We start from the raw sequence: 17,955 nt of genomic DNA on the forward strand, positions 1-17,955 counted from the left end.
TGTGTAAATCTATCTTGGTAATGTAGGCTGCATTACCTATCATATCTATTCAGACGGGGCATTGATTAGGAGGAGTTGGCTCTGGTCACTGCATTGACCTTTCAGCAGTCAGCACAGAGCCTTGTGGAACCATCCGGCTTGGGCACAAGCACAACTGGGGAGCTCCAGATACTGCTGCTAGGCTCTAATAATCAGTGCTACAGCATGTAGTTAATCTCCTTCCAAACATGGGCCAGCTTTTCTGGATCTAGATGGTAGGGACGTCGACTTATGGGAGGGGCTTCTCCTACATCCACATCATGTAGAGCTAATGTGGTGCAGCCTGGCTTGTCTCTATAGATTTATTTTAACTGCAGTGAGCAGCCTTGTCAGGTCTTCTCGCTGTTCTGCATTTGGGTGGGTGAATATGGTGTCCAATTTTGCTGGATTTTCTCTGTTTGATAGCTGGACTGTAGGGGGTTCAATGTAGGCCTCACCCATTTCTCCCTCTAATTTATCCCCATTGTTCCTCTTGTCCTCCAGGTCTGTTATTGGACAGACCATTACCTGCTTGACACCTTCTTGGTTGTGACATTGTTTTATCATGTTGACATGATGCAGCCTTTGTTTTTTCTGCCAGAGTGGGGTGTCATTTAGATAGTTAGCCCCCACCAAGCTTCTTAGCTACTGTGTACAGGCCACTGATCCATGCTTTTAGGGGTGCACCCAGTATTGGTAGGAGCACTAGCATGTAGTCTCCTGGCTGAAAGGTTCGGGCCCTGGCATGTTTGTCAGCCCATTTCTTCATAGTTGTTTGAGAGATTTTTTAACGTTCTCAAGCCACATCACAGGCTCTCGTGAGGTGCTCATGGAACACGGTGACATAGTCTATCATGGAGATTTCCTCCTTCTGTTCTAAAAAATCTCTCCTTGACTGGTTTCAGAGGACCACTCACTTGGTGTCCGTAAACCAATTCAAAGAGGGTAAAGCTGGTGAACTCATTGAGTGAGCCTCTGGTAGCGAACGGAATACAACTTAGTCTTTCATCCCAGTCATGGGGTACTCATGGCAATATGTCCTGATCATTGATTGAGGGCCTTGTGGTATCATTCTAGCATCCCCTGCTACTGCAGGTGATATGCTGAGGACTTCAGCTAGGTTGCTCCTAGGATACCTTTGACTTCCTGAAATATGCAGTACATGAAATTTGAACCCTGATCCAACTGGATCTTGGTGGGCAGTCCATACTGGTAAAGAATTGTGTTAATTCTCCCACCACCATTTTGGCAGATGTGGTTCTCAGGGGAATGGCCTCTGGGAAACGGTTAGCCACATCCATGATGGTTAGGATATACTGGTAGCCCCTTTAGTTTTGGGCAGGAGCCCCACACAGTCCACTAGCACCTTGCTGAATGGTTCCCCAAAAGGCGGCATGGGAATCATAGGTGCAGGTTTTATTGCAGACTGGGGTTTTCCCACAACCTGGCAGGCTTGGCAGGTTCTGCAGAACTACATCTTTGTTGAGGTGTGGCCAATAAAAATAAAAATGCTGCCTGATGCATGCTTGGGCTTTTCATATACTTGCATGCCCAAGCCACAGGATTTCTTGTGCTAACCTTAATATTTCCTACGGCACCTCAGTGGATCATTGTCCACTCCTTGGTCACAGGTCTGTGAGGGGGTCTCCACTTCCTCATCAGCACCTCATTTTTAATGTAGTAGCATTCAGGGATCGTCTCTGCCTCAGATTTAGTTTGGGTAGCCTGAGCTAACTTTTTAACAATGGGTCGGCTTGCTGAACCAGAACAAATGAAGACCTACTTATTACCTTCTGGGGTCCTCTAGACTCCTAAAGGTCTTATATCACCAAACAGTAGGGTCACCTGTCTGCAATGCCACTTCAGCCTCCTCTGAGGGAGTTTGTCTATCCATAGACTGGGTTACCACACAGTCAGGGAAAATGGCAGGCACCTTCTCCTACAGTTGTTCTATCGACCTGATTTTGGTTGGCTTCTCCGAGAATACTAGGGATGCTTTCACTTTTGATCCCACCAGATCATTGCCAAGGAGCAGGCCAACCCCATCCACAGGAAAATTGGGGATGATTCCCATGATCACCAGTCCTGACACAAGGTCGCACTCCAGGTGCATCTAGCATAAGGAGATGGGCATGTACCCTCCTTCAATCCCCTTTACCAACACCTAGGCACTTAATGCACTCTCTGGTGGAAAGGTCATACCGCTGTATACCTCAGCATCGCAATAGGCTTACTTGTCTTGCTCTGGGGAAATGTGGCCACTCTTCCTTTTGATACAAAATCCTTGTAACTCAGGGATTTTTTAAACTCTCCTGCACTCACAGTAGTGCATCTACAGGCATTAGCTGCCTCAGTCAGAGCCATAGCCCGGTCTATTATGCTCTCTATCTGCTTCCTGTTTTAGCCGCAGGGTGTGTGTGTCTCAGCAAATCCCACAGGTTTTTCTCATAATCTCCAGCAATTAGCGCGGAGGTTAAAATACACAGGCTTCTTGGCCTCACTCCAGCACCATCATTTTGTCCAGGCCCCTCTTCATTTTCAGCTGTCCCTTCTCTCTCATGGGCACTCAGTTTCCTATCACACCCCCACCTTCTATCCTTCTCAGATGGCTGGGGGTGACTAGGGAAGGGTTTCCTTTGGATGAGGGTTTTTGGACAAGTTCATAAGTGATTGCTGTCTATCTGGCCCTTGTCTCTATCCCTCTAAGTGATTTCTTATTGGGTACGGTATGGTGGTTTTGAACTTTTCAAAGGGAATTATTTCTTCGTAGGTGGCCTCAATTTTAAACGCCCATACCCACCAGTCAAAAGCGAGCTGCTTAAGCTGCCAAATTCCAGATACATCTAGTCAGGCCGTTTCTTGAAGGTATGGAATTTCTGATGGTACGCTTCTGGCACCACTTAAAATAGCCCTTTTTGCTGCCTCATAGCTTGTTGCAATTTCCTCAGGCAAGGGGGAATAAACCTTGTGAGCTTTTCCTGTTAGCTTACACTACAACAACCGGGACTAACGGTGAGCTGGCCACTAACTACTGTGCTAACCTTTCAAAAGAGATAAAGAAAGCGTCCACCTCTTCTTCATCAAAATTAGGGCTTAAATGGGTAAGCTTGAATGCCTCAGCAATGGGGCAATTAAAAAATTGAAGCTGCGTCCAGAGGAAGTGTGAATGGTCATAGCACCATTACCAGCATCTGTTGTCTGAGAAATTGGGAATGCATGTTATGATCTGAAGCTGCTGAGTTCAGTGTTGTTTCTGGAAGATCGTAAAAAGCCTATTCAAAAGATGAGGTGCTGTTGCCCAAGCTTCTGTAGGGGTTTATCAGAACATTGTAAGAGGGTGAAGGCTAGATTTAATGCAGCTTCTCGTTGCAGGAAACATGGTGGTGGGCCCACTTGATCACAGAAGAGGCTGCATATCAGCCTCCCGGTAGTGGGAAAACTTCCCATGATTAAGTTGGGGGCGGAACAGGCCCTTGGGGGAAACTTACCTGCTCACGGTAGGTTGTCAATTAGGTTCATTTTTGAGCCAATTGACACCTATTATCCCTGAGCCAACCTGAATTTAATGCAAGTGGCAGGCCTTTCCTGTGGCTCCAGAAAGCCAGGGGTTGCCTGTGATCTCAGGGAAGGGGAGGGGGGAGAGGGTTCTCTCTTTCAGAGGCACTTAGTGCTCAATCAAGGGACCTGGCAATTGGCAGTGGGGTGACCGCTGAAAGCCACCCCCTGCCCTTCCCTTTCCACCCCTGCTCCCCCTTTTGCACAGCCCCATCCTGCCCTCACTCACTTGTGGCCTGGGTTGCTCAGCCATCCTTGGCCTCTCCATGGGAACATCACTGGCAGCAGCCACTGCTCCCAATGGCACTGCTGTCAGGCCTCCCCCTCAGAATTGATCCGGGTTTTCCACTGGTTCTCCAATCAATGGAATGAACCCACATTAGTTTCATTAAATTCCACCCTGAGTATGGGATGGAGAATTCAAATGGTAAGCAACATCAAACTCAGGGTCACACTTGCAAAATGAAATGGAGATGTTCAGCAAAGCGATCTGGGTTGGTCTCCCCAGTGTAGAGGAGACTGTATTGTTAGCAGGGAACACCAGGCGGTGGCATTGTGGTGGAAGTGGTGGAAATGGCAGAGGATGATCCATTGAGTGGGGTGGAACATGAGGACAAGGACCCGATCATGGTTCTGGGAAGCAGGGGAAGGGAGTGAGGGTGGAATTGCAGGAAATAAGATGATTCTTCCATCATTTGAACAGTTCAATGTCCTATGCAATGCAATGGCCTAGCTCACTGAATGGACAGCAATGGTCTGTCTCATTGGGTCCAGAAAGGAAGGTTACTGAACTAGGATGGAGGGCTAACTGATTTCATACATCAATGGGGAAATGCTTTGTCACACTGAAGGATGGCCCAATCCACTGATTGGGAGGCATAGAGCCTACATATTGTGTCAGGTTGAGCTGAGGAATGTTTAATGTTCATAAGTGAAGGGAGGAGTTCACAGTTCATAGAAGTGGGTTGCCTTGTTTCATTGAACAAATGGGGAGAATAGTCTATCCCTTGGAATAATGTTTTTTTTTAACCCAAGCATTTAAGTGGTTTAGCACTACCAAATTTTCAGTATTATTATTGGTCTGCTGCCAATATCTGTATTATTTATTTTTGACTTCATTTGGACTCGGCTAGTTTAGCGTAGGTGCCATTGGAGGCAGCCTCCTGTCAGTTCACATCTTTGCCTGCTCTATTGTGCTCCTCCATTCCTTTCTCAACCAGTCACCTTTCTTCAAACTCTATCATTCGCCTTAAGATTTGGACCCAGTTCAGAACGCTTTTTGGGCTACAATCTCTCTCTTTATGCAGCCCTATTGATGCAAAGTCTGGCACATGAGAGGCATCAAAATCCTTGCCAATGTATACATTGATAATATTTTTGCTTCTTTTGACTCCCTCTCTTGGAAATACGATCCGCTCCACACACACTTCTTTTACTACTTACAAATCAGAGATTTTGCGTGCAAGAAAAGTCACTCAGTTTCCTTTATTGCCCTCTAAATCACCAAGATATTGTATTAGAACTAAATCCTTTTGTCAGGGGGTTCACTTCCAAATTATATTCTCTAATCTTTTCACTACACTGCTCTTCGCTTTCCACCTAAAAACTCTTCGGGAGCAAGATCTTGATTCAGGCTTATCAGAAGATAACTGGAAGTCTATTCTTTCTCACGTACATTCTTTATCTGTATGTGCAAGGAATGGGTTGCTACAATTTAAAATCTTACATCATATACATCTATCCAAAGTTAAATTATCTAAGATTTATCCAAATTTTGATCCAACCTGTGATAAATATCATACTGCTCCAGCCTCACTAATTCATATGTCCTGGTCATGCCTTAAATTGGCTTTATTTTGGACAACAATTTTTATGTCTCACACTCATATTTTTTGGAGCAATATTGAACCTTCTCCTAATACAGCATTCTTTGGGATGGATCCCTCTTACAAAAATTCAGACTGATGCACTCACCTTTTCAACATTATTGGCTAGACGTAATATTCTATTAAATTGGAAACAGTCTGTCCGCCCTCTTTTACTAATTGGATACGTGATCTTATGCAAAATCTTAAACTTGAGAAAATAAAGTGCACTATAAGAGGCTCCACTGATGGATTTTATATAGCTTGACAACCTTTCCTAGATTATTTTGAGGAACCATAGCTCTCTACTTTCACGTAACTGACCCTAATTATGGTGTATAAATTATACCATGTGAAACTATGTCTGTCCTATGATTGTTGTTGATTTACTCTTTTTTCCGGGGGCTAGGGAAGGCTTTCTTTCATCTTTTTTCCCCTTCCCTTTTCTTCTTCTTCCTCCTATTTCTCTTTTCCTTTCCCTTCTCTTCCAAATGTAAGTTTAAATTATTGCTGCACTGTAAGCTATTTTCTGTACTGTTACTCATTATGATTGTTGTTAAAACTTAATAAAAAAAGAGAATGGTGAATTTTGGCCCAGCCCAGCGAATGCAGGGCTGTCTGTATCTTAAGTGATGAGTCTTTCTTGCAAATTGGAGTAGGGGGGAATGGCCAGATCTATTTCACTGATTGAATTATATATGACAGTGGGGTAATGGTAAATTCTGCTGAGTGCAGAGGTTGCAGTTTATCACATTAAACAGTTATAATTGTAGAAAGTTGGGGAGATGGTGGCATAATGATAAAATCACTGGACTACTGCTTTGGGAACACAGGTTCAAATCCCATTATGGCAGCTGGTGTAATCTGAATTCAATTAATAATGCTAGTATCACTAATAGTGACCATGACAACTATCACTGATTGTTGTAAAAACCCGCCTAGTTCACTAAAGCCCTTTAGGGAAGGAAATTTGCGATCCTTACCAGGTCTAGCTTACAGGTGACTCCAGGCTCACAGCAATGTGGTTTACCCTTTCTTAACTGCCCTCTGAAATGGCCTAGCAAGCAACTCAGTTCAAGGGATTTAGGGCTAAGCAACAAATATTGGCTTTGCCAGTGATGCCGACATCCCATGAAAAAGAATAAAGAACAATATTTCTGAGGAATAGGCTATTTCCTCCTTTGCAGAATATGTTATTACCTTAAAAAAAGGGCCAAGCACCACAATGCAGATGAGTCCTGTCTGTAATGCTGTCCCCATTGCTCTCCTATCAGAAAGCAATAAACCTTTCATCATTAGACTATAGAACTATGCCAAATCAAGGATGGTTGCACTGGGAAGGGGGAAAACTCCAATTCCCAAAGAATATTGGAAGTTTCCTTGGTTAAGCTCATTTTATTTTAAAGTTATAAAAAAAATTGCAAAAATACATCTGATAACAAATTGAATTCACAAGTAATATACAGTAATAATTGGTCTTTAGAGTTGAAAACCATTTCAAGCTGCTTCATAGGAGTGCAGAAATTGATGTTGAATCAAAGGGGAATTTCGGTGGAATGACCAAAAGCTTGGTAGATAAGGGGATTTAATTAGGGAGATTTTTCAGAAGAAGAGGGAGTTGGAGATTGTGGGTCCTTGGCAGCTGAAAGCATGGCATGGCAAGGAAAAGGGAGGAGCTTGCAAAAGAGACCAGAGGCAGATGAACTAAGAGTCTGAAGGATGTTATAGAAATAGGGAGGGGTGAAGCCATAGGTCAGTTAGCTCCCGGTCCCCTGATTCCTCATTTAAAATTCTCATCCATGTGTTTCAAACCCTTCCTGGGAATGATGGGTGAGCAGAATTTGGTACAGGACTGTGCACAGGTAACAGAGCTTTAAGAAGTCTGAAGTTTAAATAGGGGGAAGGATGGGAGGTTGGTTAGGAAAGCATCCAAATAGCAGAATCTGGAGGTGACAAAGACAGCGATTAGGGTTTCACTGGCATGTGACTAAAGACAGAGACGGAGAGGGCAATGTTACAGAGGTCGAAGTGGTGGTCTTGTGATTAAAATATGCAGTTGGCAGCTTAGTTCCAGTGAAATGCTGGAAATAGTCTAAGCCTGCAACAATAGCTGGAGGAGAATCTGTGACAGGGAGTAGAAGCTTTTGATAAGGGCTGTAGACTATGGCTTTGGTGTTCATAATCTTCAGCTGGAGGCAACTGAAGGTCATTCAAGACTTGATGTCAGACAAACAGTCTGCCAGAGGCATGGCAGGGATCGAGATGGAGAGGTGAAGCTTGGCTCCATTAGAGTTAATGATGTAAGGGCAGAAAGTAAAACCATTGCTGGAGATACTCTGGCTTTGATTGGATAAGGAAGAGTGAAACCAAATGATGCCAGCCCCAACAAGTTGGACAATGGAAGAGAGGTGTTGAAGGATGGTATGGACAACTGTGTCAATGGCTGCAGATAGGCTGAGGAGATGAGGGATAACCTACCAGGGTCACAGTAACAGAAAGCCTCATTTGTGATTTTAGTTAATGCCATTTCAGGAGCAGAAACCTGATTGAATTGCAGGAGACATTTGGGAGATGACAGAATATTGTTTGATAATGCTCCTGTGAAGCACCTTAGGATGTTTTACTAATTTAAGTTGTCTCAGCTCCGCGCCGGAGCTATGTACTGTAATTTTATTTCCCCACTCTTTTGCTATATTCTCTAATCTTTTATCCAAGACTTTATATAATTGTTTTTGATATTTAAATCACCTTCAATGGCATCTTGTAGTAATGGAATTCACATTTTTCTAAACATTGTTGAAAAGGTTTCTCTGAACTGAAATCCACTCATTTCATGCCTTAAGCCTTCCCCCTTTAAACAGAAGTCCTGATGCAAACAGACTTTTGCTCCATCCATTGAAGATGACAGGATTTTCTTCATTTCTCATGAAAAGTTTGTAACAAGCCTGTCAGAGACACCTGAGCTGTGTTTTAAAGAGTTTAAATATCTGTGGCTTAGAATTGTATAATTTGATTTCGAATCAGTGAGTACGTGTGTGAAGGAGAAAGCACCCTATATAAAGAAGCAGGAGCTGCCACTATCTGGAACGGAGTGAGAAGTATTGTTGCTGTCATCTGGAGAATGTGAGATGGAACTATATGCTGCTCATTCAGTTTAACATTATGGAATTTGAACTCTGATAGATTGGTTCTACTGAATTTTTGGCAAATGGTTTTAACTACAATAGTGACTACATTCCAAAAATACTTCATTGGCTATAACATGCTATATAAATGCAAGTCTTTCTTTCTAATCAACACAGATGTAGTTCAGGTATCGAGTTACCCAAAGTATATAAATGCAAGTCATTTTCTTAGTTTGAGAGCCCAAGTAAACTGAGGTATGAGAAGCTGCTTTGCATTTAGTTACTAAGTTACTAAACAATAAGCAAGTTTGGGTACCTTTACCGAACACTAAAAATGACCTGAGAAAGATGCCAGAGACTCTTGTCTCCAGGAACCTGTCCCCCAGCAACAGGCAGCATTTTATGAACAGGAGCATTAGAGATGTTAACCGTGGTCTTGGTATATTCTTCGCTGCACAGCTTTATTCTGCTGCTTCTCTTTTCTCCAGCTCTGACACTAAATCCCTGTGGTACTTCCGAAGAAGGTCATGACAATAATCCATTGTGTTATTCCCTTTCTTGATCACACAAGTCATTAGCTCCCTTACTTGATCCTCAATTGTGCTGGGTGCCCGCACTTTGGACACATCGTACTGATTGATGGCACATTTTGCTTTCAAGCCATTTAAGATTGAGTCAATTTCTGTCAGTCTCTCAATCAGCTCTGCTTCGTGTTTCTCAATGAAGTGTTGCGACCAAAGTGGTAGAGATACTGTAAAAAAAATAACAAACCAAATTAAATGCACCCAATTGTTAAACATGCAAATTTCCACAATTTGCTCAGACTAAAATTATTTGAATGCTCCAGTTGTGAACTTGTTTATATTCTATCAGTATTCCAATCAGATAATCAATCAGCTTTTGGATAAGGAAAACACCACACCCTCAGATCATTAGCTGTAACCATTGCATAAAATGTACAGCACAGAAATAGGCTATTCAGCTCAACAGTTCATACTAATGTTTATGCTCTCCACATGAGTTTCCTCCCACACCTCCTCATCTAACACTTCTATTTCTTTCTCTCTCATGTACTTACCCACTGTGTCTCCTGGCAGCGCAAGATGGCTGCCAATACCCATCGCACATGAGCACTAGTTCACACATGCACAGAACACCAATGACGTCATTCCACTGCCAATTTTGTTGCTTGAAGGGTGTATGCATTTGATTTATTTAACCACAATAAGCCAATGACGTTGCGCAGATTGTTAACAATGGAACCCTCAGAGGAGCAGCGCATGGGAATTGTTCACTTAAAGATGCTGCTCTAGACACAAGGGGTTATTCGCATATTCTTCTCTGCAACTGCCACGAAACTCTAATAATTGTTTGATAAGCATCTTTGCTCCTGGCTGCTGCCTGCTGTCTCTCACAATGACATAATGCAGTAAAACATCAGAACTGCACATGCCCGGTGTTGGCAACAACTGCAGCCGTACTTACCTAGCTTCCCTTAAATGCAACTATGCTATTTCCCTCAACTACACATGGTAGCGAGTTCCACATTCTAACCACTCACTTGGTAAACAAGTTTCTCCTCAATTCCGTACTGGATTTATTAGTGACTATTTCATATTCATGGTCCCTAGTTCTAGACTCTCCAGCAAGTGGAAATATTCTTTCTATTCTATAAAACCCTTTCACAATCTTAAAGAACTTAATCAACCTTTTCTTTCCTAGAGAAAAGAGCTCCAGTCTATTCAAACTTTCCTAATGGATACAACCTCTCAGTATGGTATCAACCTTTTGCTCATTCTTCAGTGCCTCTATATCCATTTATAACATCAATACTGTGCACAGTACTCCCAACGGTGATCAAACCAAGGTTCTATAGAAGTTTAACATAACTTCTGTTTTCCAATTCGACCCCTCTAGAAATGAACCTCAATGCTTCGTTTGTCTTTTTTTAATGGCCTTACTATCCTGTACTCTACTGTCAGTGATGTGTAACAGTACTCCTAGATCGCTTTACTCTTCAACCTTATCTTTTGCAAAATATACTTTATCCATAAAATATCTGAAAGAACATTACAAAACATTCCAAAATGGCCATCACGAAAAGTGCAATAATATTCAAGTTTTCCACATAGATCATGTCGCATCCTTGGGCTGTCAAGTGGCAAGTAACATTCACGCCACACAAGTGTCAGGCAATGACCATCTCTAACAAGAGAGAATCCAACCATCGCCCCTTGATGTTCAATGGCATTGCCATCACTGAATCCCCCACTATCAACATCCTGGGGGGTTACCATTGACCAGAAACTGAACTGGACTAGCCATATAAATACTGTGGCTACAAGAGCAGGTCAGAGGCTAGGAATCGTACGACGAGTAACTCACCTCCTGACTCCCCAAAGCCTGTCCACCATCTACAAGGCACAAGTCAGGAGTGTGATGGAATACTCCTCACTTGTCTGGATGAGTGCAGCTCCCACAACATTCAAGAAGTTCGACACCATCCAGGGCAAAGCAACACACTTGATTGGCACCACATCCACAAACATTCACTCCCTCCACCACTGACACACAGTAGCAGCAGTGTGTACCATCTACAAGATGCACTGCAGGGATTCACCAAGGATCCTCAGACAGCACCTTCCAAACCCACAACCACTACCATCTAGAAGGACAAGGGCAGCAGATAGATGGGAACACCACCGCCTGGAAGTTCCCCTCCAAGTCACTCACCATCCTGACTTGGGAATATATCGCTGTTTCTTCACCATCGCTGGGTCAAAATCCTGGAACTCCCTTCCTAACAGCACTGTGGGTGTACCTACACCACATGGGCTGCAGTGATTCAAGAAGGCAGCTCACCACCACCTTCTCAAGGGCAAACTAGGGATGGGCAATAAATGCTGGCCTAGCCAGCGAAGCTCACATCCCATGAATGAATATAAAAAAAAAGAACCAAGAAACATTACAGACATTTCAAAATAGTCATAGAAGAGTAGTCAGACAGCGCAATGGTTGTGCAATCGTTGTGCACATAGATCATATTGCACTCTGTGATGCTTCCATACAATTGTGATACATGTAATATTCACTGCATACATTCAATGTGAGTAATACAGCCCGAGGGCTCTATACAATTCGCAGCCCCTCGGTGCACTATGGCTGATGGGTCTTAGACAGTGATCTTTCCTCCTCTACCCTATTTAGACTCCTTTTATACCCTCAAGGGTGTACGTGGCCTCCTTGCTCTTCCTACCAAAACTCACCGCTTCACACTTAATATTGAATTCATTTGGCATTTATATGCCCACACTGTTAGTTTATTATTGTCTTTAAGCATGGCATTTGTCTTTGGTCTTTCATAACTTCATAATTTTTCTGACAGCACAGCCTTGCGAGGATACAGCCTACTGTTGACCTAACCAAAGTAACATAGACATAGTGAAGGTTGACTGCGTATTCAACCACACGCACTTCATGATCAAATCTGATCCTATCTTCACCCACTGTTCACACACAAAGTGCTCCTGAGCAGCAGCAGCAGGAACTGAGCAGCGGCTGACATTTCCCTCGATAAACCAGACCAAGACTATTTGTAGTTCTCAATGCTGTCACAGTTGAGATTCACTAACACAGCACAGTCTGTGGACCAAACCTGGGACATTTCTGCTCTGTATGGACTCAATATTGCACCACTAGGTGGCTCAGTCACCTCCTTTGGAGAGCTCTATTAGTCCTTTTATTGAACCACAAATCTTTTGAGGGTGCAATTAATACAGGGAGGAATACTGAAACCCTCACACCATTCAATTTTGCTAAATCAACTTTCTCACATCGTCCAGTACATTGTGCTAATTTTCTCATTATGAGTGAGTAGTAAAGAATCTTAGTGTCAATAGTCTTCCCATTAGCCCTAGTGTGTATGCGAACCATTCCCCTTCAGTTTTTGATCTGAACTAGTGTGTACTCACTTCTATTTTCTGATATGCCTTAATGGGTACTCGGGACCATTCCCCCTCCAATTGCTCACACTCGCAATGTCCTGATAATATTATCACAATTCCTCTTCAAATATAAAAACTAAATCGAAACAAAAAGCAAGAACTATACCGTGATGATCAGGCTGTCTAATGACTTCACTGACTCAGAAGCACCCAGGTTCCATCCTTAGCTTCGTCTTATAGATCTCAACCATTTTATTGTTCTACAAATCGCTTCAGCATCTCTGGACAATGTTCTTCGTTCTCACCAGTGACCCCAGCTTGATGCACACATTGTTGAATTTACAGCACATTTGGCGGTCATTCATGAGGAGGTCTTATAGCGCAGTGGGCAGTGTCCCTGTCTCTCAGCCAGAAGCTCCAGGTTAGAGTCTCACCCCAGGACCTGATGGCCAAGTAAGGTGCATTCATAACTCATCCAAACAGGTTGAGTATCAACATGCAAATCTTTTCAACACACGCCAACAGCAGAGAGATTCCTGGTCAGCCACGTGATGGAAAGAATGTCAGAGCCTCCACCATCATTATCCATGCATGTAAAAGTGCATGTTGCCACAGCAACTCAGACTCCCCGAATAAACAGTAACACACCACCACCAGGTGGTCATTCAGCCCATAAGCCTTAAACTGGAGGTGTGAACTCTAATCCCATTTCCATGTATCTATTTATGATCTTCCTTTTCAAACTCATACTCAATCGCCTTACGGTATTACCTCTGTCTCTATGGCCAGGTGTAGTTCACCATCCCTTATTCTAATAACCCTTTGTCTGAAAAGCACTTCTTCTAACTTTCCTCTTCATTCTTCCATTGCCCACATGTTACTGATTCACTGAGCAGTGGAAACAATCTTTCACTATTTATCCTCTGAGATGTTACCTTCACAAAAATTTGAAATCATTTTAATCTCCTGTTAGGTTCTATGCTCCTGTCAATAAAGCCTCAAATAACTACAAACTCTCATTTCTGGTATCATTCTAGTGATTTCCTGTCTCCTTTCATGGTTGTAATGCCTTTATTATAATGGGGCACCTAGAACTGCTGTCAGTACTCTAATTGTGACCACAACAATGTCCTGTACAAATCCAACATTAGGGAAGGGTCTGAGTTCAACTTTGTTGAGGAACTAATGCTACTGCAGAGCATAGCCAGATGGGAGCACCGGTTGATGATGGATCTGAAATATCAACTCACTCAGTACTATAAGAGACTGCCAACCTGGATTACACATCCCAAGTCTCTGGGGTGGTGCTGGAACCCATATAGCTCTAACTCAGACAGGAGATGAGAGATAGGTACCTCTGAGCTATGTCTCAATACTTGGTGCGCGTCCAGGGAGGGGAAAGGAAAGTCCTTGGATAGCTTGGGGACAAAACAACTTCCATAATGTTGGCTATCATGGAGTGATACACTGCAGTGACTATCACTGAAGGAAGGGCTGAGCCTCCCAGTACAGGACTGTGCAATAGGTGGGGTGGTGGGCAGCGAGTACAGATGATACAGACACAAAGGAAATCTACTTTTGAGAGCAATGTCACCAAAATTGGCAAAACAACTTTTCACTCAATATATTGCCTGGTCTCCCTTGATAAGGACATGGCAATGTTATCCCAATACCGGGCATGAGCACATTACATGAAGAAAGGAAAAAATACTCTAAGCTAATGTTTTTTGCAAAGTAAACAGCTTGGTTTTATGATTATGAGTGGAAGTATTTTTCACATTCTGGGTATGTTTTAACATGGAAACAAAGGCAATTCTTTCCACTATACTGTACTCATCCTCATAAATTGAGTAAAGTAAATATCTTCTGCTACCAACTTGATTTTTTAGTACAATTTTTCCGTATTTAAAGTAAATCTTTATCACCTCTTATTCAATTCCTAAAAAGAGCTGCTGTCACTTTGGTTCTCTAGTTAGAAAATGTTAATTAAGCTAATTGATTTGCTAACAAATTGACTACTTAACAGCTTGGGTAATTCCCCTAATTCCCCTTTTATGCCCTGTGCTGTGTATAATTTTTGCCTGTTATCCTAAAAAGTGTTCTGCCAGTTGTTGTAATGGATACATCAAGTCTGATCTAACGGGTGGCCCCTGGAGTGACACTGGATATAATCTTCAGCTTAGTATGTTTGCCACTTAGAGGAGAGTAATGAGGATGGTGAACACCTACTGTTTGCTGCTATGCCAGTGGCACAACAGATGTGGATAAAATAACTTCTATCTTGCAGAAAATAAATGTTGATTCACATTGCACGGCTTTACATTCCATTAATGGTATTGCATAAGAGGTTAAATTTAAAATGAACAAATTTGCCCAGAGCTCCCCTTGTTGGTACAGTTAGTAAACACAGTTGCTGGCAGTCAGAGACACTACGAGGATCCAGGTTTAATTTCTTGTCTGTGCTGAATGAACTTTTTTTTATCCTTTCACGGGATGTGGGCATCGCCGGCTAGACCAGCATCTGTTGCCCATCCCTAATTGCCCTTGAGAAGGCTTATGAACTATTGCAGTCCACCTGGTGTTGGTACACCCACTGTGCTGTTAAGGAAGGGAGTTCCAGGATTTTGATCCAGCAACTGTGAAGCAACAGTAATATAGTTCCAAGTCAGCATGGTGTGTCACTTGAAGGGGAACTTGTGGGTGGTGGCATTTCCATGCATCTGCTGCCCTTATCCTTCAAGGTGATAGAGGTCAGAGGTTTGGAAGGTACTGTCGAAGGAGCTTCGGTTGGTTGCTGCAGCACATCTTGTACAGGGTATATGGTACACACTGCTGCCACTGTGCATTGGTGGTGAAGACAGTCACTATTTACGGCGATGGATGAGGTGCCAATCAAGTGGGTTGCTTTGCCCTGGATGGTGTCGAGCTTCTTGAGCATCGTTGGAGCTGCATTCATCCAGGAAGTGGAGAGTATTCCATCACATTCCTGACTTGTGCATTGTAGATTGCAGGCAGGCTTTGGAGAGTTGAGAGGTGAGTTAATTATCACAGAACTCCAGGCCCCTGACCTTCTCTTGTAGCCACATTATTTATAATGCTGGTTCAGTTAAGTTTCTGATCAATGGTGAACCTCAGGGTGTTTGCTGATGTTGGAACTGATCATCAGAACTGATGCTTGCTGGGTCAAAATCCTGGCTCTCCCTCACTAATAAAACTGAGTGTACCAATGCCACAGGGACTGCAGCAGTTCAAGAAGGTGGCTCACCAACACCTGCTCAAGGGTAATTAGAGATGGACATTAAATGCTGACCCTGCCAGTAATACCCAAATCCCATGAACAAATAAAAAAAAAATACAGGTACCACAATTGAACTGGAGTTCTCCTGTGCCAGTGCTCCCACTGCTCATCACTATCCAATGTTCCTTGTTGGAAGGGCACCTTTCCCAAGGATCCACAGCATTTGAGCTTGGCTATCCTTCACTGTTTCTGGTGTAACAGTCTGCCAACACTAACTTGTCCGGCCTCACACAAAAGCAAAGACCACAAGACAAAAGTCTGGGAGTGGAAACTATCTCAGCAAGAAGTTATTGCCTCTGGGAGGAGGGGAAAAACTGGTGGAAAGCAAAATGTTACCTGCATCTGCCAATCGAAGCAAATATTTTGGTTTATTCCAGTTTGGAATACCTATATAATGTATGGAGTTGGGAGAAGAGAAGGAAATTAACATAACAGTAGACCGTGATAAACTTTCCAGGGGCACAATATTCCACTTCTGCCTGCTTGGGACTAACTGCATGAGCAAAACCCATTTATTTATTATCCAATAAAAGTCCACAAAGTTACATATACTTCTCTTAAACGACTTGTTTGAACCAATACCATTAGCTTCCTGAGTGAAACTTCCTTCTCCCAGAAGAATGTTCTGTGAAGTCAAGCCTCCAATATAGTTAGCTTCCAGAGTGATACTTCCTTCTTCCTGGAGGATGCTTTGTAAACTCAAGTCTCCATCAATTAAAAGTGGCGAATCTGCAAAAATAAAAGGTGTCTGTATGGTGAACAGCTGATATTTACAACTGATGATAATGGCCATTAATAGGAAGTTTATCCTCAGGGTAGTTTAGATAACAGATGGCAGGGTTTTTCACTCACCATTTTGTTTGTGCGTGAGGATAAAGTTTCCATCAGGAAACATCTTTTCCACAGCTTCACGAAGCTCTCTGTAGGTGATCTCATTGTGAATTCTTGTGACACAGCGTTTCATTGCATTCACTCTTATGTACAAGTAATCTGTTGCCAAACAGCACAATTTACAGGAGATAAATGTGCAAAAGTGAGACAAGTTGATAAAGCTGTAAAAATGCGTGGAAGCCTAGATTTTATAAATAGGACACAGAAGCAGAGGTAATGCTTCAATTGTATAAATCAATGGTTAAACTGCAGTTGGAATGCTGTAGCCAGTTGGATTGTTTTGGACATCCTACATCTGACATCAAAGCCAGAGAGAGAGCAGAAGAGATTCATTAAAGTGATTCCAAGGATAAGAGGCTGTGAGCTATGAGAACTAGGGTCAGAATTTAATCCAGCCCATGGGAACCACGGCACCAGGCCCACTTAATTGTGGGAGAGGCCCCGCATAGGTCTCCAAGTGGTGGTGAAACTTTCCCCAATTAAGTTGGAGGGCGGACCAGTGGGATGTCAATTAGGCTCATTAATGAGCCAACTGATGCTCATTATCTGAGCCCACCACAATTCAGGGGGGGAGGGGGGGCATTCCTCGTTATCAGGCACTCTGTGCCCAATCAAGGGACTGGCATCAGGACAAGAAGTAAATCGGGAATACATGCTATACCTGCATACTAACTTTTTGTGACTCATGCACAAGAACACCTAGATCCCTCTGCACCTCGGAAACTGAAACCTGAAAAGTAATCTGCAGCTGAAAGCATCCATTAGAACCAAGCTCACCACCACATTGAATTAGGAATCCAATGCTCAGCACCTCACCAGAAATAAATCTTCTACTGGACCCCATGAAAGTCAGCCTTTAAAAGGTAGATTTTTCTGACAATACATATCAGGATTACATCCTAGGTGTTTCAGAACTCGTGTCACTAGAATGACTAAGCCATCTTGACATAACTAAAGAGATCCGCCTGCAATGACACGAAAATCAAATCGCCCCTCCCTTCCCCAAGAGAAAAATCTCCTAAAGTTTCTCACCCTGCGGTGAGGCCCATGAGCAAACCCTCCTTTGATGGAAAAATATTGACATACTCTTCCCTGCCACCTTCACCCCTTTCCCTTTGCCTCTTCACCCATGCTGTCGCTGCCTCCACTCCTACTCTTTCCCAGCCCTCTCCTCCACCCTTCCTCCCTCCATTTCCCACCACCACCCCCACCCCCCACCTTCCATCTCCCACCCACCCCCCACCCCCCACCCCCAGTCA

At 43.2% G+C, this 17,955-nt stretch overlaps 2 protein-coding genes across 2 annotated transcripts in view; both read right to left on the reverse strand.

The window, feature by feature from the left end:
* Window positions 1–17,955, reverse strand: part of LOC144696035 (palmitoyltransferase ZDHHC18-like) — a 313,950-nt gene that overhangs the window by 150,170 nt on the left and 145,825 nt on the right. The gene's annotated exons all lie outside the window — the stretch shown is intronic.
* LOC144695478 (uncharacterized) overlaps window positions 5,044–17,955 on the reverse strand; it is a 65,834-nt gene continuing 52,922 nt past the window's right edge. Inside the window, exons 14-16 of the mRNA XM_078566356.1 lie at window positions 16,658–16,795; window positions 16,388–16,534; window positions 5,044–9,314 (exon numbers count right to left, since the gene is read on the reverse strand). Of these exons, the coding sequence (XP_078422482.1) occupies window positions 9,025–9,314; window positions 16,388–16,534; window positions 16,658–16,795 (575 nt within the window). The 3' untranslated portion in view covers window positions 5,044–9,024. The remainder of the gene's footprint in view (window positions 9,315–16,387; window positions 16,535–16,657; window positions 16,796–17,955) is intronic.

The sequence above is a fragment of the Cetorhinus maximus genome, chromosome 21 (genome assembly GCF_964194155.1).
Source record: "Cetorhinus maximus chromosome 21, sCetMax3.hap1.1, whole genome shotgun sequence".
Classification (NCBI taxonomy): domain Eukaryota; kingdom Metazoa; phylum Chordata; class Chondrichthyes; order Lamniformes; family Cetorhinidae; genus Cetorhinus; species Cetorhinus maximus.